Below are 20,167 nucleotides of genomic sequence, written 5' to 3'. Positions count from 1 at the left end.
AACAAAATGGCAGACTTTCCCACAATTAATCTTGCTCAGCTTTAACATTAGTTGGACTAAGACCTTCCACACTTTATGTCACATAACAATGACCAGCTTTATCCATGTTCACAAATTTGCTGAGAGCATTCACTGTTGATGGTTGCCAAACAAATACTAAACAATGTAGCATCATTACACTTCAAACTTAAGCTTTATAAGGGTGGTACTTTCTACCACACTAACTTGTTTAAAACAACAGTCACTATCTGTACGCCAATTGGATACCTCTGGAACAGCCCTTGTACTGTATTCATTATTTGTGAACTTCACTTCATAGAAATCAATGTGTTCTTCATTGAGTGAACCAGAAAATTTATGGGAAATATGCTGTAATTGAATCAGTGTTATGATGGTTTATATTATATCTAATGAAAAGTAACCCTGCAGTTATTTCCATTAAGGAGAGGAGTTTTGTTCAGTTCTATTTCCATTTTAAGTAGTGTATTCATCTTTCCATGATACAAATCAGAACTACTTTCTTTATAATAGTTTTCAATAGCTAAATTTATATGTAATACTTTCAGAAATGGAAATTTGCACTTAATTTCAGTGCACAATGAATAATGAGCCTGGTTCCATTATAATGCTTGCTTGATACAGACAGGACTGTTCTCATATTTGAAAAGCTTTCTTTATTAGTAAAAGAATTTATGCCCCACAGTATAGAGGTGCAGCCAACTCTTAAAGTGTGAAGATAATTGATTAAGATTTAGTTGGAGCATATGTAATGAATGTAACTGATTTATTTAGCAATGGTTGACAATTTTACCATGCAATTAACAGAATAACTGGGGTCATAGCTGCACACTGCTTTATCTTTCAACAAATTTCTTCCGACACCCTGTACTTTAATGGGACAGCTATTTATACAGTGACCAATTTCAGACTATTAAAATTACGCACTCAGATGTTGCTTGCTCTGATGAAGTATGTTTACATTAGTGCCGTACAACTTGCCATTTTATTAGTGAATTCGGAAACAGGTGTGCTATGTATCCTGTAAAACAGGAACTAAAAAGTAGAGCCACAAAGATACTTTAGTACCATTACGAAATTCAGGCATTGACACAGAGATGGAAAAACCTGTGTTGGCCATTCAGAGTTGTATGGTTTAACAGCTACACCAAAGGCAGCTTGGATAGTGCATGAGTTGGCAAGACTCCCTGGCAGCATAGGCAATGAGAAAAGTGAATGCATTCCTCAGCCAATTTTGTTAATGTATCTGTAGCTTTCCAGTCACCAGTGCTACTATTCAAACACAGTGACATACTTGTCTTGGTAATTCCTCTTGTTTTGCTCTTCAGGTTTTTGTTCATATGCTACTGATAATATTAGGTTTCATATTTGAATTCCTCTTCAGTTTTGCCCTTTCAGATTGGTGTTTAACTTGCCACTGTCCACTCAGTTCTTTCCAGCTGCTTACTGTTTTCTCTGAGACCATCTAATTCACCCATAAATGAAAGTTTGAATGTATGAATTTTTTGGTCTTATATGCTTTGATCAGAGACATAGTTGTCAGATTAGCACTGGACAAGGAGGTACTGTCTAGAGCTTTGGAATCATTGAAGCCTGAAATAAGCATGATCGGAAATACTTGCTAAAATGTTTGAGGCTACTGCAGCAGCAGCTAAAAATGAATTTTTAGATAATTTAGGCCTGTTCTCCACTGCATACCAGAAATTTAGTCCTCTGGATGAAGCTCAGGCAGCGAGTCCTGCCCAGGAAGTACTTTTTGTTGCCTAGTATATTACAATGGACTCAGTAAACAGACACAACCTAGCCACATGTTTCGACATAAATCACATACTTTAGATGATGATAAAAGTTCCTCCATCAGTGTCAGATTTGCCCCCATTGATGCTTAAATCTCATCTGGCCTGCTGGAAGTGCCACAAACATCACCAGTGTACACATATTTTCAACACATGTTGTGCCAGTCCCAAGTGAGGGTACTTAGCAGCAATGTGTCTGAACAGAGAAGTAGCACTGCAGGCTGGTGCGCCAATGTTTGCCAGTACACTGTGGGAAGCAGAACTGGACCAAGCATCAGTGTTTACTTTAACTCCAGTCTTGAAAGAACCCAGCCAAGTGGCTAATAAACTCCTGATTTAATTGGATATCAACAGTACTGTTGCCCAATTCCAGGCAGATTTGGTGGCTGTAATTTCTCCGATACACCTATCAGTGTTTGGGCAACCTGCCTGCAGCCACCATAGTGACATGTTATTTCATACAGCTGGCAAAAGATCCATGTGTCAGGGAAAATCACCGTATGGGCAAAATACAAGAACATAGTACGTCAAATCTCTTTGTTGGTCATAATTTCACCATCAACTGTAAACATTTTTGATTTTGATGCATTTACTGTATTTGGCTTCCAAGTATTGGATGAGGTGAACCTGGTATCCAGCTCAGTACCATTCCAGGATTCAGAAACATTATTAGAAATTATATGCACTTGTTCCCAGCAATGTTGGGTCAGGCCATAAAGTCTGAAGTGCGTGTGTCACTAAAGCAGTCTGATGTGCCTAAATTTTGTTGTGCATGGCCATTACTGTTAACAATGCATGATGAAGTGAAGTTTGAGTTGGATGGGTTACAGGAATTGTGGGTCATTGTTCCAGTCTCAGCTGGTCAATAGGTGGTTACTATGTGTGAAGAAAGCAAAGAGATCTGTCAGCGGGATTTGCAGTGATTTTAAAGCCATGATTAATGCACGAAGTTAGAACAACATTTATTCCTTAGCCAGAGGAACTACAACAAAGTTAGCAAGGGGGGGGGGGGGGGGGCAGTGTCTTTCAAAGGCTGGTCTGAAGGATGCATACCTCAAGACACAGATATGCAGAAAATCCTGGTACTAAATATGCCTTTTGGAATGTATCAATACAAGAAGTTTCCTTTTGGAGTTGCCTCAGCACACCAGGGATTTTCCAAAGGTACACAGAGCAATTAATGCACAGTATTCCAAGGTGTGTGAACTATATGGATGACATTAGAGTGGTGCGTGCTGCTAGGGAAAAGCAAAACTTGCAAACAGCATTTCAGCAGCTGCTGGAGAATGGGCACTACTGTAACCTAGACAATCGCAAATTTTTGGCATCCTTTTTACAGTAGTTGGAACATATGTTAAGAAGCAAAAGGATCATGGCAACAGCAGAGCACACTGACACAATTGAGAAGCTGCTGGCCCTGAAAAACTTTATAGAATTGCTGTCTTTTCTGGGAAAAGTGAACTACTATACAACATTCATTCCCCATGCAGCTCATCTCACACATTCATTGAACCATCTGAGGAATTCCATTCATTTGGTCTCCTGAGTGTCACAAAGCATTCTTGCAGTTGAAAACACACCTGTGGTTGGCACCATATTGTGAGATGTTCACGAAAGGCAAGCTCCTGATCTTTGCAACTGAAGCATCACAATACAGGGTCTGGGAAGTTTTCTCAAGTACGAACTCTGATGGTGCAGAGAAAACAAATGCTTTTGTGTTTTAAAATGCTCTTGCAGGCACAGCAAAATTATTCAAAAATTGAGGAGGAATCATTGTTCTTTGCATATGGCATTAAAAAAGTCCTTGTTTTCCTGTTTTGGAATAAGCTCCAGTTACTTACAGACCACAAATTCCTCATTTCTCTTTCTGGTCCACATTCTCACATTCCAGGGAAAACAGTACAATTTCTGCAACATTGGGCTCTATTCCTGAGCTGTTACCATTATGACAGTTGGTTTTGGCCCACTGTTCATCATACAAATGCTAATGCATTATCATACCTCTCCATCAACCATAACATTGAGTCTGACCATCTGGAAGCAATGTGTTTAATCCTTGATGAGGTGATGACCTACACATAGCAAGATTTTCCGATCACCACTCATGAAACAGCTGTGGCTACTAGTTAGGACCCTCTCCTGCATAGAGTCATGTCAGCTGTGCAGAGTGGTTGGCTGGAGACTCTCCCAAAAGGATCAGAGCTGGCATTGTGAAATTATTTTGCTGTAGAACATAGGCTGAAGGTTGTTTAGTGAGTAGTATTATTGTCTACAGAGGATGCTGAATGTCACATCATTGTTCCACTACCACTCCATGTCCACATCCTTAAGTTGCTATATACAAGGGTGGTTTGATATGTCTGCTAAATTTCCACTTGACTATTCTAGGGGTTGTAGAAAGATTTCAACAATGTACAGTGTACATTCCATTTTTTACAGCTGTTTGAACTGATCAGTGTCAACTGCAATTGAAAATGGAGAAACCCGAGTTTCATGCTGTTATTAAACATTTTTATTTGAAGGGTTGGGATGCTGCACAGATCGAAACAGAACTGGATGAAGTTCACATGGTCTCTCCACCATCATATGGTAATGCAAGATCAGTGAATAAAAATTAGTAAGATTGCTGAGACTATAGGTATTTCAACTGAGTGAGTGCATAATATCCTGCATGGAGAATTGACTATGAAGAAACTATGTGCACAATCACAACCCAACCTCATAATTGTTGACCAAAAGTGCATTTGGCACAATATTTCAGTACAATGTTTGGATGTCTAGTGATGTTTAATAGCAGTTTGCAAGATTTTTTGCAACAGTTTCTGACTGTTGATGAAGTCTGGATCCATCATTACAGACCAGAGCCAAAATGGCACACAAAACAATGGAGAAAGGCTGGTGAAAGTGCACCAAAGAAGGCAAAGACCATTTTGTTAGTGGGTAAGGTGATAGGCACCTTTTTGGGACTCCCAAGGAATAATCCTCATAGATTACTTGGAAAAAGGCAGAACCATAAATGGACCCTCTTACACTTCAATGTTGGATCATTTGAAACTTGCACTGGCTGAAAAAAGACCAAGGTTGGCAAGCAAAATAGTGTTCTTTCACCACCCTGCACATCAGCGATAAAAATGGCGGAAGTGTACGAATTGGTTTCACCCTAGTCACTAGGATTGGCCCCAAGTGGCTTCTCCCTGTTCCCAAACTTGAAACTTTGGCTTGCTGGGAAGAAATTTTCATCAAATGAGGCTGCAGTCAATGAGTATTCTTCAGAGTCTGACAGAACCTATTTTTATGATGCGATGAAAAAGCTGAACGATCACTGGGCCAAGTGTATATCCCTAATGGAGACTATGTAAAGAAGTAAGGAGAGTTGTTTACAAAACAAACATTTTTTCTTGCTTTTTTACCAGACTCATACATCCCACTCATATATCCCACACACACATTACGACTCTCGTACATTCTACTAGAACAGCTGGAGTCATTGGCAGGGCTACCTGCACAGCGATCCTCCTTGTTCCAATAGAGGAACCTCAGGTCTGGTCATTTCAAACATAGGCACCTATTTAGGGAGGAGGAATTTACTGTCATTGCCAGATTCAGATGTCAGTATTGAGATCAACGTACTAGTGTTGGCTGCTCAGAGTTGTACGTGGCTGCACTACATGTGGTGTGAATTCTATGCGAGTGGCATAGGAAGTGAGCGTGCGTTCCTCAGCAGTTGTGTTTATGTATCTGAAGCTTTCCAGTTACTGACACTACTATTCACACAAAGTAACACAACTGTCTTAGTTGTTCTTCTTTTTTTTACTATTCAGGTTTTGCTCATATGCTGTTGACAATTCTGTGTCCCATATTTGAATTCTTTTAGGTTTTGTCCTTTTGAAATTGTGTTCGGCTTGCCTATGTCCACTTGGTACTTTTCGGCTGCTTACCATTTTCTCTGCAATAGTCTATTATCACTCTCTATCTGGATAGTGCGTAACTAAAAATATCTACAATTCATGAGTGGTATATTCCCCAAAAATCTGAAAACTGCAGGTAACAACACCACACAAGAAAGGAGACAAATGTAAAACTGCAATCAGTTTCCATCAGGTTGTCAGGCTTTAGAAACTTTCTTAGGAGACTGACAGCCTTCATAAGTAAAGAAATATTAATAAGTAAATTGAAACATGGATTCGGAGCTGCTAGGTCACTCAAATCAGTCAATTTGCCTTCCTAAATAAAACAATGACTGTAAAGGATAGGAAATGAGATGTTTCTGGCATATACTTTGACATTAGCAAAAATTTTGATGTAACTGATCATGATATTCTGTTGCTGGAACTAAATAATTGTAGAAGTCAAGACCTACCAAACAGATGGATCCATTCTTACCTTCCTGATTGTCAATAAATCACTTGTATGAAATACCAATTGTGCCAAAGGAAGCACCTTAAAAGAAGAAAATAGCTTCAAGGATAATTGTTATTTTCCCACGTATGATACTAGGCAGAAGTACAACCTACATGTCAATACAGACAGTGCAAAGATTTGTAAAGGAGTAGTATACCATACTGGCATTATGCTGTGGAGCTCCATGCCATCCCACTTAAAACATATCAAATGTACAGTGTATATTTTTCAACTGAAGCTGAAAGAGTATTTGCTTTAACCACTGCTTCTATTCTGTTTCTGAGTTTTTGGAGAAACATTAGTGTAATTGATCAAGCACTATTAAGCATATTATTTTTTTGTTGTAACTATGTTGTTATATCCAGCATGTACTGAATTATCATTTCAAAATTATAAAATGTATAAATTGCATTACTACCTCAAACCTGACCTAGCCTGTATCATATGTGCAAAGTATGTACCAAATTATGAATAACAAGACCAAACAAAATATGTAAATAATTAACAGATTCTCTTTTTGGAGTAAATGGCATCTGTTTCTGATTTTTACTGATGCTCAGTGTCACATTAGGTGGTGTCTGAGACAGAAATTGCAGTAGACTGAAGTCTATTATATTGCAACTTAACTCTCAACAATAAAGTGCAGGTAAGTGGAAAGGAATTTTTTGCTACAGGAAACACGCATTTATCCTTTAGTAAACAACAAATAAGAGGCAATGTGGAGGTTAAGTTTTTTAAAATAAAACTGATTATTAATTTCTTTTATCTGAGTCTACAAACATGATGTATATTTATCCAAAACATTTTGTTTTTAAGGTTTAATTGCTTTAAAGACAAGAATATTTCAACTGTCCCCAAGCCAAGACCTGATTTTAACACCACAGTTTTTTTTCTTAGGCATAGTCCTCCAACTTTTGTAACAACTTACTCATCCAGTTATAAGGGGCCCTGCAGACTAACAACACTTTGAACAATGGTGTAACTTGGCATTCAGTCAACTCATATTTTTCTAGAGGTGACTAAGTAATAAGTGATAGAAAAAAAATCTTAGAATTCTGTATTTGCAGTTTGACAGTTGCTCACTGAGGCACAAAGTCACATGCTATTATCTTCAACAACAGTGAAAACAAATAGCTATGAAAATTGCTACATTTTTTATATTTCACATTTCAGATTTGGGTCAATTGAGACAAAATGAGATTTTTTTTTTTGGGGGGGGGAGGGGGGGGGGAGAAATTGGATGGGCGAGGGCTAAATATCAACCAAAAATCCTCTGTTAACAATCAAAACATATTCAATTAGAAATAGATACAAGATAATTATTCATGTATTAAGAAAACAAACAATGAAGGAAGAAGACCAACAAATCTACATCAAACAAGAAGAATTGTGTTATGAAAAAAGTAAGACTTTGCTTGTGACCTATCAAATTTTAATTCAATTTCTCCAATGTTCTACAAACTTTTAGACCATAAATGAGTTCAGCTTTTTATTTTTATTTTAGTTACATAATTTTTAAATATCATTTTACAGTTAACACATTTTAATAACAAGAATATTCATTTCGGCAAAATCACAGTGCAGGCTGACAGAAATACTTCCTGGTGAATGTAATCTGATAAGTATAATCACATGTCCCAAGTACTGAAGACACTGATATAAATGAAGGTATCATTTACATATTAACTAAAATAAATTTGTATTTGTAATGACTCTATTTATGCTCATATAATTGTAGGATGCGCTAACAGTTCTGCATCTGAGGTCTGACAAGTGAAGAAGGAAAGAAGAAGAATAGAGTTCAACATTCTGTTGGTGTAAAAGTCGTAAGGAATGGAACGGAAGGATATAGCCTTGTGTAAAGGAACACACAAGCATTCACTACATGCAATTTAGGGAAACCGTTGAAAACCTATAACAGGAAGTTCAGATGTAAATTTGGATTATGTTTTCCCCAAAAAGAAGTGCAGCGAGATAATTTGGATTTCTGTCTGAAGTGAGATAAGTATAAATAAATCAACTTGCACACCTCTTCAACTAAGTGGTGATGCAGTCAATTAATATATAAGTCACTGCTATTTAATAATTGAATTCTGCGAATCCATATCAGGTAATTAACTTCAGTGTATTTTTCTTTAAAATCATACTACTGAGTTGTAAAACAAGCTCAACAATATTAATATCAGTCACAATAAATGGTTAAGCATGGAAAACGTCATCAAGAAGAAAAATATTACATATGTATTGGCTGCGCCACTAATGAATTACCTACTTATCATTACTATAATTGTAAACAAGCAGCAGCAAAATTATTTCTCACATAATGTGCACAGAAAATACATGCAACATGCAGTTTGCTTTTTGGGACGAGATACTTGGCAGCAGGTATCAATAATTACCAGCATCCCTTCATGCTATCACCTTATTATTTTAATAATAAAAATAAGAGTGATTATATTTCATATACAAACAAATATTCCTTAATTTTAAAGTGATGATTCACACCTAATGTAAGTGCAAATAAAAAGCAGTGATTACCATTATCAAAGTAAAATTTGTGGAAATCCATCCCTTCGACTAAATTACCTAGAGCTTCTGGTTCAAATGCTGTGAGATGTGGATCACATATTTTCCTGAAATTTTAAAGAAATACCAAAACGATTATACATGTATTCTGCATGATATCACTCATATACACACACACACACACACACACACACACACACACACACACACACACACACACACACAGAGAGAGAGAGAGAGAGAGAGAGAGAGAGAGAGAGAGAGTTCAAACACGAGTATAATTAAAGTTACTGAAAAGATTATAATTGCTTCTGGTTCAAATGCTGTGAGATGTGGATCACATATTTTCCTGAAATTTTAAAGAAATACCAAAACGATTATACATGTATTCTACATGATATCACTCATACACACACACACACACACACACACACACACACACACACACACACAGAGAGAGAGAGAGAGAGAGAGAGAGAGAGAGAGAGAGAGAGAGAGGGAGAGAGTTCAAACACGAGTATAATTAAAGTTACTGAAAAGATTATAATTGCTTTGGCACTATGTTTTCCTCTGGAATTCTAAAGCAATGAAAGAGTGTATAATGTATTTATGGGCTGTTGGTATTAATTTTTATATCTTCTTGTACTTATTTTGTCCACAGACACATAAAAAATTATTGTAAATTCAATTTTTTATGTTGACAGCATTTGTAGCCTTACAGAAAGATGTTGACAATGTTGACTGGAATGAGATTTTCACTCTGCAGCAGAGTGTGCGCTGATATGAAACTTTCCTGGCAGATTAAAACTGTGTACCGGACCGAGACTTGAACTCGGGACGTTTGCCTTCCGCGGGCAAGTGCTCTACCACTGAGCTACCCAAGCACGACTCATGGTCCATCCTAACAGCTATAGTTCTGCCAGTACCTCGTCTTCGCAGGAGAGCTTCGGTAAAGTTTGGAAGGTAGTAGACGAGGTACTGGCAGAACTACAGCTGTGAGGACGGGCCGTGAGTTGTGCTTGGGTAGCTCAGTGGTAGAGCACTTGCCCGTGAAAGGCAAAGGTCCCGAGTTCGAGTCTTGGTCCGGCAAACAGTTTTAATCTGCCAGGAAAGTTTCAATGTTGACTGGAATACATTCTTTGAAATTCTGAAGGTAGCATGGATAAAATATAGTGAGTGAATGATAACTACAACTTTTACAGTAATCAGATTGCAGTTGCACCTGGGCCTTCTACAGGGATATGATCCTTGTGACCTGGCTGGGATTGGGAGTGGCATATGGATGGACTAGGATGTTGCAGACAGACAATGAAAACACTACTTTAGTTGGGGTTGGAAGAATCTTGGGTAGGATGACCCTCAGTTCAAGGCATGATGATAATGAAAGCACAGATGATGACTATGGATCATTTTTTCCAGTCCAATGGGGTGCTGAGTAACAAAGGGGGCACTCCTTTGTAGCTGGGTTTTGGGGGTGGTGGAAGAATCAAGATCTGTGAGGATATGGCAAGAGAAATTTGTTTGTGGACTAGGTCTGGAGCCAGTGCCTCTTCCTCAAGTTCTTTATGAGTCCTTCAGCATACTGGATAAGGGAGTTCTTGTCACTGCAGATATGTCATCCCCATGTGGTCAGGCTATGGGGGAGGGATTTTCTTCTATCCCACATTCCTGTGATGTTTTCCTTTGTTACTATTCCCTAAACCATTATTCTACTCATTGTATGTTCTTTCCTCTCTTCTATCTTCTTCTCCTTTTTCTTCTTCTTCTTTTTTCTTCCTTCCAAACCACATACACTCTGATATCTGAGCCACAATGTACCAATAATCTCAGCCAATGCATATCGGTCATGTGTGTGTGAGGTTATCTGTTTGTGTGAAGGTGTGTGTGTTTTCTTTTTTTTCTGAAGAAGGCTCCATTTGAAAGCTTAGAGTGTAGCAGTCTATTTTTTGTGCATATCCACAACTCAAAATGTCATCTTTTTATGACTAATGATCTATCCTTTCATAATAGCAGAAGAGTTTTGCAACTGGAGCAGCAATGTAATTGGTGTTGACCAAATTGGACAGAATATAAAGTGAAAACTACCAATAGCAAGAAAAGTATTTAAGGTTTTAGAAAGTTTTTTCTGAACACACAATAAATGGTTCAGACAAGAAAAGACTAGAAGTTTTTCAAAATTTGTGCTACAGAAGAATAACTGTGAAAAGGTACTGAATAGAGCTGGGGTAAATAAATTTATGGTGCAACTGAAAGAAGGAATTGGTTGTTAGTACACAAGCTGAAGCATAAATGAATCATCAGTTTGGGAATAGTTGCACACATGAAGAGGCTTGCACAGGATAGTCAGGTATGGAAAGCAGCATCCAACCAGTCACTGAACAGAAGACTGCAACAAGAACATGTCTATAACTTTTGATAATACATGTAACTGAGTTAAATGTGTGTGATTATTATGATAAAAATGATTGTAATATTGGTTTTAACAAGATGCTATAACTGATATAAAAGGCACAATTAAAGAATTTCAGAGTGCACATGATCAAACTCCATTCTGACTGTAATATGACCCATGCTATTATCTGTGGTCCTGGCATAAAGCCTACTTTTTCATTATGATTCATTTGCAGCTCTGACATATATCAGTATCAATGTACTTCTTGCTGGCTACAGGAGGATCTGGGGGTTATACTTGGACACTGACTACAATATTTATTTAGCAGGATTGTGCATGCACTACTGCTGGACTTTGGATTGTGTACTACAATATTAGCCAATTGAAGTACTATGTTACACTATTCTGTGCTGTGACTTTCTCTTCACCCGTTGTACCTATGTGCAACCACATTACAGCATCATTTTCCATGAACATCTGTTTATCACAGACAGAACAAGGATGATGATAGTCAATATTATGATGGTATTTCTTCCATCAAAGTAAATAACAATTATAGCAAAAGTAATGACCATGAGAATAATTAAGACAAAAACAGAAACAAAAACACTAAAAATTATTGGTCTAGTGGTACTAATTATTATTTCTTTCCTTTCTCAGACGTTATGTCTGGTTAAAAATGGAAAGTGACGCGGACCTTGATCAAGTGTGACTTCCTTTTAACTGTACGATATATGTTACATTGCATTTAGGAACTTTCGGGTAATTGAACATGTATCAATAATTATAGATTTCTGTAGTTGTATATATACGTTTGGGTGTAGCTGTATTGCGTTGATGTACTGGTGGATATTGTGCGGTATGACTCCTGTAGTTGACAGTATAATTGGTATAATGTCAACCTTATCCTGATGCCACAAGTCCTTGACTTCCTCAGCCAGTTGGATGTATTTTTCAATTTTTTCTCCTGTTTTCTTCTGTATATTTGTTGTATTGGGTATGGATATTTCGATTAGTTGTGTTAATTTCTTCTTTTTATTGGTGAGTATGATGTCAGGTTTGTTATGTGGTGTTATTTTATCTGTTATAATGGTTTTGTTCCAGTGTTATTATTATTATTATTAACTTTACTTTGGATACAAAGATTACTTATATAAATATTGTTAAAGAAAACAAAATACAGGATAGCTTAAACAATTTAATAGCAGGACTTGATCGTGAGAAAAAATTACAGTGGAGATAAGGCTGAAATAACAGTGGTAGTCAAGGAGTTGAGAGGAGGGCTATTTTAGTACCAGGCTTTGAGGTTAAGAAGAAGAAGGAGTGGGTAATCTGAGAGTAAAGATATGCATCTTGAGAGGGTGCCTTCATGAATGTGCCATGAGACAAGATTTATTTTTACAAGGGAGGCTCCATGTCCCTGTATGATATACTAACTGGATTAACAAAAGGTGAAGCATTAGAAGTATGAATAAAGTTGCTTTTAATTGAAAGTGGTTGCACATTAGTTTCTTACATAACTGATACAAATGTCATTACTTTCAAAATGACTACTGCATTTAAGCATATTTTTCAACAGCTGTTTTGGTTAAGATTACATATATAACAACTACATAAAAATTGACAATGTTTCAGTATAACAACTAGGAGACGGGTGAATGCTAATTTAAAATAATTGATCAGTAATCACACAGATGAAAATAGTGTGCTGAAATGACACCCAAACCTAGATCTTGGTCTTTTGTTAGAATTAAATGATAATTAAATCAAGACCCTAAGCTGTCGACAGGCACTGATATACATCAACGGGGACAGTTCAAAATGTGTGCCCCGACTGGGACTCAGACCGGGGATCTCCTGCTTACATGGCAGATGCTCTATCCATCTGAGCCACCGAGAGCACAGAGGATAGTGTGACTGCAGGGATGCTCCCCGTGAGACCCACATTCCCAGCTTAATGTCCACACACTACATTTGTAGTGCTCTTGCCCATTACACTCATTACTTGTGCCAGACAATCTTACCGAGTCCCATAAGAGTTTGGGCAATGCGTCTGCATCCAGCACAGAAGAAGAAGGTCAATGGCCTTGAAGTTTCTATTCCATCAGGGCTGGAATGTCCTAATCTCCTACAGTAAAAGTATGCATCATTCAATAGTGATATGGACTTCAGTTTAGCTAAATAATTATCTGGTTGGTCCAATGTGTACATTCCATTATCAAGCATTGCTATCATATATGGATTCTTTTTCTTATTGTAAATGTGACAGCCTCATTGATAAAAGGTGATGGAAAAATGTCTCTTTCGCACTGTCTTACTTATAGAAGATACACTGATACTTAATTGTGGCAAATAAAGAACATCTGTTGCTTTGAGCCACGACATAGTAATGTTGTGGAATATGACATCACTTATCAGTCAGAGGTTAAACATTATCCTTGATTGTCCTAGAAAAAAATAGAAAACAGTAGCTGCAATTTATCTTAACCTGGAATTATTTACGAACACATGTACATTTCTGCTATGAAATTCTTGCCCGGTATGCTACTTGCATTGAGAGATCAATTCCCACAAGGGAATGGTCCAATAAGACATATTGAAACCTACCCTGAATTTTTTTACACAGGAAGAAAACAACAAAAGAAATTCACTGTCAAAATTTTAGTTGCTAAGAGGTTCTGCAAGTATTAAAAAAATAGCTGAAAATTGCCAAATTCGTAGTGCATCAGTTAGTGGTAGAAATGGACAATGGACACCCCTACTGGTGCCGTAGCAACTGTGCATGCGCAACTAGGCACACAGACAGCCAAGGTTGTGGTACATTTGTAAACAGGAAACACAACACAACCAGACTGTAATTTTCATTCATTCAAGTGATATCGACATTTCATTTGAAATTGTGGATAAGTTAGAAGAAATGGGAAATACTGCGACAATTCCATGAATTGTGGTTTGGACAAAATTAGTTGTGCCAGTAACAGTTCTGAAGAAGAATACCTTCCAAGTCTAAAAAAAGACACATACTGACACACCTTTCAGTGACAAATAAAAGGCAATGAGATATTGGTTAAATGAAGGCGAGGAAAAAATGGTTGAAGTTATGCAGTGTGCAAAGGCATTTTTGATTCATGAAATCAGGGCATGAACTGAACAAATGGAAGAATGAATTACATGAAGTAAGAAATATGCACCAAACTGAAACCCAAGACCATCTGAATGAAAAACTGAAAGATTTACAACTACTCATGAGAGGGTATGCACCATTACCGTTGGAGATCTATGAGACTGGGTCCTCCAAATTGCATCTGACATGAACACTGCTAATTTCCAGGCTTTGTCAACCTGGCTATGCAGGTTCAAGAAATTGTATGGAATAGGAAGACAGAAAATTACTAAGTGTACATCACATAAATGTATAGGGCAGCTCTGCCTGTGATAGACACTGCTACAGAGAAGTACATAGCTGACATAAAGACGAAACTTGCTCTTATCCCTGGAAAAATCAATGAATGCAATGACATAAGCATATACCATAATGCCAGTGATAAGTACGAGTGGGTTACTGTTTCCACAGCTGTATATCTGTCTTCAAGAACTGCAAGACAAATTAGGAACCAAAATAAAAAATGGATTGTTTAGTTGCAAAAATCTTGTAATCAGTGTATCAAAATCTGGAAAAATGGGAAAGAATAATTTTCAACATTTTGTTCAAAACATATTCCTACCAGCTGCAGAAACTAATTCATTGCTTTTGTTGAATTCATGGCCTGGACATAACAATGCCTCTATTTTTGTGGAGGACAACAAAAAAATCTGCACATGTAATGTCTGAAACTACTACTCTGATTCAATCTCCCGATAAAGAATTTTTTCGACAGTGGAAAGCATTTTTGAGGAAATTATCAGACAACATAATTTCCAATGCCTCTCTTTCATTTCAGGTTTATCAGTGGAACAATATTCTTAAGCTCCAGTCATTTGTGCATACCAGTTTTCTTCACCACACTTTACAAATTTGATCAAGTATGCCTGGTTTGCAGCACAATATGCAGAACAGCAACCAGGACCATTTCTGACTTGATCCTAGTTCTGTCTAAAGAAAACTAGTGGTTACTGCAAAGTATCTGACTGAATCAATTTTTCCTTTGTCCGGTGTGCCTGGTGCAAGAAAAATGTTTGCTTTTGTCATTCAATAGACACTTCACATTTTTGTGATGACTACTGGGAGTAAACAAAGAACTGTTTCACTGATAGTCAAAGGTACAACATTTAAACATTATTATAAGGAATGGCCTACAGGAATTGTTATAAAATGTAGTACTGCACGACACATTTCATTTCAACAAATTACAAGTCCTCATTCATGGAAGTCATCTGTGACATCAGTCACTGCAATGATTTTATTTTCTCTGCTAGCCACTTTTATAAGAATTACATTGCAAGAACTGAACTGTAATATGAAGTTATTCAAAAAATGTTTGTATAGTTTAAACCAGGTTTTCAACAGAGCATGAGAAAAAGAGAATTCTGTCTGGTGTACACACTAGGCCTCTTGCAGTCTTTCAACTGGACATAACTGCAGCTACTTATGTGTCCCTAATCTTCCCCAGTCCCCTAATCAGAAAATGGAAACCTACAATTTAATGTGGAATCTAAATCACCTGTTTTTCATGGCCACACCAATATCTGTGAGAAGTAAATGCTCAGTTAAAAATCATAGTGAAAAAGTTGTGGTGTGAACAGGATTTGATCCTGAACTCTCTGGATCATGAAGCTCACATTTTGCTACTAGACCATTTTTGTTTAGAAAAAAAAAAAAACAAAAAAGAATATAACCATTAGACCTTACAAGTGTAGTGGAAACACTAGCTGTGTCACCTCTTTATGTGATGCTCAATGTCAGTAATTAGTATTCTGTTTATAAATTTCTCCTCAATGGTAATGAGAAGCCAGCGAAAAATGGCAGCCAACATACAAGGAAAATTTCGGCCAGTGCTAAAGAGAGATAGAGCTGCAATTTTGAGTAAAGTGCATGATCTCCACACATGTCATGCTTTCATACAGATTAAGACACTTAAATTCTTCCTTCCCTGTGTTATTTTGCATACTCCATCAAGAACAGTGCGCCCACCAGTCAAAATAAGTTTCACTGAATAGCAAAGTTTCGCATTGTGGCTCTAACAAGATAGAGTCGCATCCTGTATGCTCAATAATAGCTCCAGAAACTAAAAACTAATAACACAGAATTCATAGGCAATGTTCACTATCTTGTGTTCTCTTCCATTCCCTCTAGTATAAATGATTCTACTCATATACAAGTGAATGGTAGTGAATGTTCTGCAAATGCTCATTCGCACATCTTTGCTTCCATACACTCCATTGTAAACCAGGCTTTACATGCTTAAAACTGGTGTCTGTGAACTCCGGATAATTATGCTATGTGGCGCTGCATGAGTGATTCACCAAGTTGCGTGCTAAGTGGGCAGGTTTGTATAGACTGCTGTTATAAGCTGTTCCTCATGCAGCAAAAAATGTGTAACTTCAACATTTTTTACAAAATACTTGCAGTGCCTCTTAGCAGCTAAAATTTTGACAGTGCATCTCTTTCGTTGTCCTCTTCTTGTGTAAAAATTTTCAGGGTGGAGTTCGACATGTCTTATTGGACCATTCCCTTGTCAGTTTGTTTCATGTTTCATTTTGATGCCACATTTCAGTCATTGCCATGATTTTTGGGTATTGGTATTTATTTTGAGCTATACATATGAAGTGATGTTTTCAATACCTGTGCTGCATTTTGTTAATATTGGTGATATTAGGCTATATGTGTTGGTAATGCCTTCTGACTTTCTGCTGCTACCAGTTTTTAGCTTCTTGAATTGGTAATGGCATTTCAAGTTGAGGTCAAGAGATGTTTTCTATACCAGTTACAGGTCATTACTTCTTCTAAACCAACCACTGCATTGTGTTTCTGTGGGTGTTTCATTTTATATATTTTACAGTTACCATGATTTTGTTGCTGTTATTTTAGATTTTAGTTTGTCTCGATGCAAATCTCTTAACTGGTTGTCCAGTTAGCTTCAATATTTATTATTAAGAACTTCTACAATTCTGCATTTTTCGTTTATATTTTGGTGCATGGGAATGGGTAACATCACTGGTTGCCAGTTTGAAATAATGTTTGTATTGCATTTTGGGCTTTTTATGACATCACTGGTCAAAGTCAATGGATAGTACAAAAGTCTGTGATATATCTTTAATTTTTGTCTTCTTTCTGCCAGCCAGTGCATCAACATGTTTGTCACCAATTCCTTGAATGAGCAAATTCTCATCATTTCATACTACCACTCATGAGTTTTATCATCAATCTATTAGGTTGGTGCTTAAGTTCTCAACATTTTTCCACAACTTTAATAGACACAACAGATACACGACAGATACTTTAGTCATCAATAATATATTCTCCTTCATTATTTACAACAGTCTGCCAACACTAGAGTAACTTTTTGATTCTGCAACGTAGAAATCACATGGTTTTGAGGTGAAGAACTCATTGAGGCATGTCTGAAGTGCATTTTCATCCAGATCAGGTGAATAAGTTGACATCCCAATCCAACCCCTATATAGTGTTTTTTTATCAGTCTAGCAGAAAGTGGGTGGGCATTATCGAGTAGCAGCATCACTTCACTTCCTGGTCATTGTTGTTGACAGTAAATGTCAGCAGTGATGGTTACATCTCGAGGAAGCCCCACACTGTCCCTGTTCCGCCAGATGCATAACATTATCTTTTGTGGATGCACACAGGTCTTTGTGTGGAAAGCTGCTGCTTTGTTTGGGCTCAACTATTCATTTCTTTTCCTTATGTTTGCATAAAGACATATTTTGTCATCAGCAGTAACAATACAGGATAGTAATGGTCAGTGTTGTTCACAAGCCAATTAATGATGAGCAAGCAGACATGCACATATGGCCACCTGCTGATTTTTGTGATTTTGACTTGGTGCATATTGTACCTTTGCTTCTGATTTTTGAATCTTGTCCATTGCATGAAAATGTTGCACAATGGTGGAATAATTCATTTAAATTATCTCCATCAATCCTTGAAGGTCTCCCTGAATGTGAAGGGTCAATAATATCAAAACTGTCCTCCTTGAAATGTGAAAACCATTTTCTTGTCATGCTCTGTCCAAAGGCATTATCCCCATATACGGCACAAATGTTTCTGGCTACCTCCACTGCTAGAACTTAAACAGAAGAATATCTCTGACATTTCTTGTCCACATCACTAATCGTAGAGTGGCAAACTCTTCACCCTTCACATTCTGCAACAATTTAGTTTTAATAGAGTCTCCAATTATTCATATTTTGGATTGCTCTAGGTGCATAATTATTGTTTTATAGTCATCTGGTTACGCTGCCCAAAAAAGAATGCATCCTACTTACTCATCTTTCACTTCAAAATTCAAAACATTTCACTTATTAGAATGGAAATTATTTTGTATAAGTATTCTTCTACTGATGTATAGTTCTCCAGTTGAGTTGTGATGAGTGTAGCCAGTAAACCAACTCTTTTGTAAAGTTCTGAGCCTTCATACATGTTTTAATTTGTCCCAGGTCTCTTTTGAGATTGTTGTGTTCTGCAGGTGCATGAAATTGACGAATGAAGCTACATCATGATATTAGCTCTAACATTACACACCTTTGCCTCATTCTCCAGTACACCTGAGATGTATTCCCACAGCTTTGCATGATGAAGGTATGTTTTCATTGCAAACTGCCATGTATTGTGGTTAACTTTTCCTTTCACTTTTTCTGTAAGCAATACTGAATTCAGTTCTGTAATTCCAGTTTCAAATAGATAACTGAAATTGGTTATTTTTGATTTCCTTTTTTGGAATCATTAGAAATCTGAATTTCCTGTGCTCATAACCTGTTGCTTTTACTTTAATTTTCAGTATTTTTAATTTTGTTTCATACACTGAAGTACCAAAGAAACTGGTATAGGCATGCATATTCAAATACTGAGATATGTAAACAGGCAGAATAGGGTGCTGTGCTCAGCAACATCTATATAAGACAACAAGTGTCTGGTGCAGCTGTTAGATCAGTTACTGCTGTTACAATGGCAGGTCATCAAGATTGAAGTGAGTTTGAATGTGGTGTTATAGTCAGCACACAAGCGATGGGACATAGCATCTCTGAGGTAGGGATGAAGTGGGCATTTTCCCGTATGATCATTTCATGAGTGTATCATGAATATCAGGAATCTGGTAAAACATCAAATCTCTGACATTGCTGTGGCCAGAAAAAGATCCTGTGAGAACGAGACCAATGACGACTCAAGAGAATTGTTCAACATGACAGAAGTGGAACCCTTCTGAAAACTGCTGCAAATTTCAATACTGGGCCATCAACTAGTGCCAGCGTGCGAACCACTCAACAAAACACACTCAATATGGGCATTTGGAGCTGAGGGCCCACTCACGTGCCCTAGATGACTGCACGACACAAAGCTTTATGCCTTGCCTGGGCCTGTCAACACCGAAATTGGACTGTTGATGACTGAAAACATGTTGCCTAGTCAGACAAGTCTCGTTTCAAATTGTATTGAGTGGATGGACACGTATGGAGATGGAGACAACCTCATGAATCCATGGACCTGCATGTCAGCAGGGGACTGTTCAAGGTGGTTGAGGCTCTGTAATGGTATGGGGCATGTGCAGTTGGAGTGATATGGGACCCCTGATATGTCTCTGATGGGCGCCATGTACAGAAGCATACTGTCTGATCACCTGCATCCATTCATGTCCATTGTGCATTCTGATTTGGGCACTTCCAGAAGGACAATCCAACACCCTACAGATTCAGAATTACTACAGAGTGGTTCCAGGAATATTGTTCTGAGTTTAAACACTTCCACTGGCCACCAAACTCCCCAGACATGAACATTACTGAGGATATCTGGAATGCCTTGCAACATGCTGCTCAGAAGAGATCTCTACCCCCTCATACTCTTACAGTTTATGGACATTCATTG

The 20,167-nt window shown here is 37.5% G+C and overlaps 1 protein-coding gene across 13 annotated transcripts in view; it reads right to left on the bottom strand.

Moving 5' to 3' along the window:
• LOC124797826 (calcium/calmodulin-dependent protein kinase type II alpha chain) overlaps positions 1 to 20,167 on the bottom strand; it is a 1,017,246-nt gene that overhangs the window by 24,924 nt on the left and 972,155 nt on the right. For all 13 annotated transcript variants that reach the window (XM_047260866.1, XM_047260890.1, XM_047260884.1 and 10 more), the window contains one exon: positions 8,754 to 8,848. In XM_047260866.1, coding sequence (XP_047116822.1) covers positions 8,754 to 8,848 — 95 coding nt within the window. The remainder of the gene's footprint in view (positions 1 to 8,753; positions 8,849 to 20,167) is intronic.

Source organism: Schistocerca piceifrons, chromosome 1 (genome assembly GCF_021461385.2).
Source record: "Schistocerca piceifrons isolate TAMUIC-IGC-003096 chromosome 1, iqSchPice1.1, whole genome shotgun sequence".
Classification (NCBI taxonomy): domain Eukaryota; kingdom Metazoa; phylum Arthropoda; class Insecta; order Orthoptera; family Acrididae; genus Schistocerca; species Schistocerca piceifrons.
This window is presented reverse-complemented; position numbering and strand designations above follow the sequence as displayed.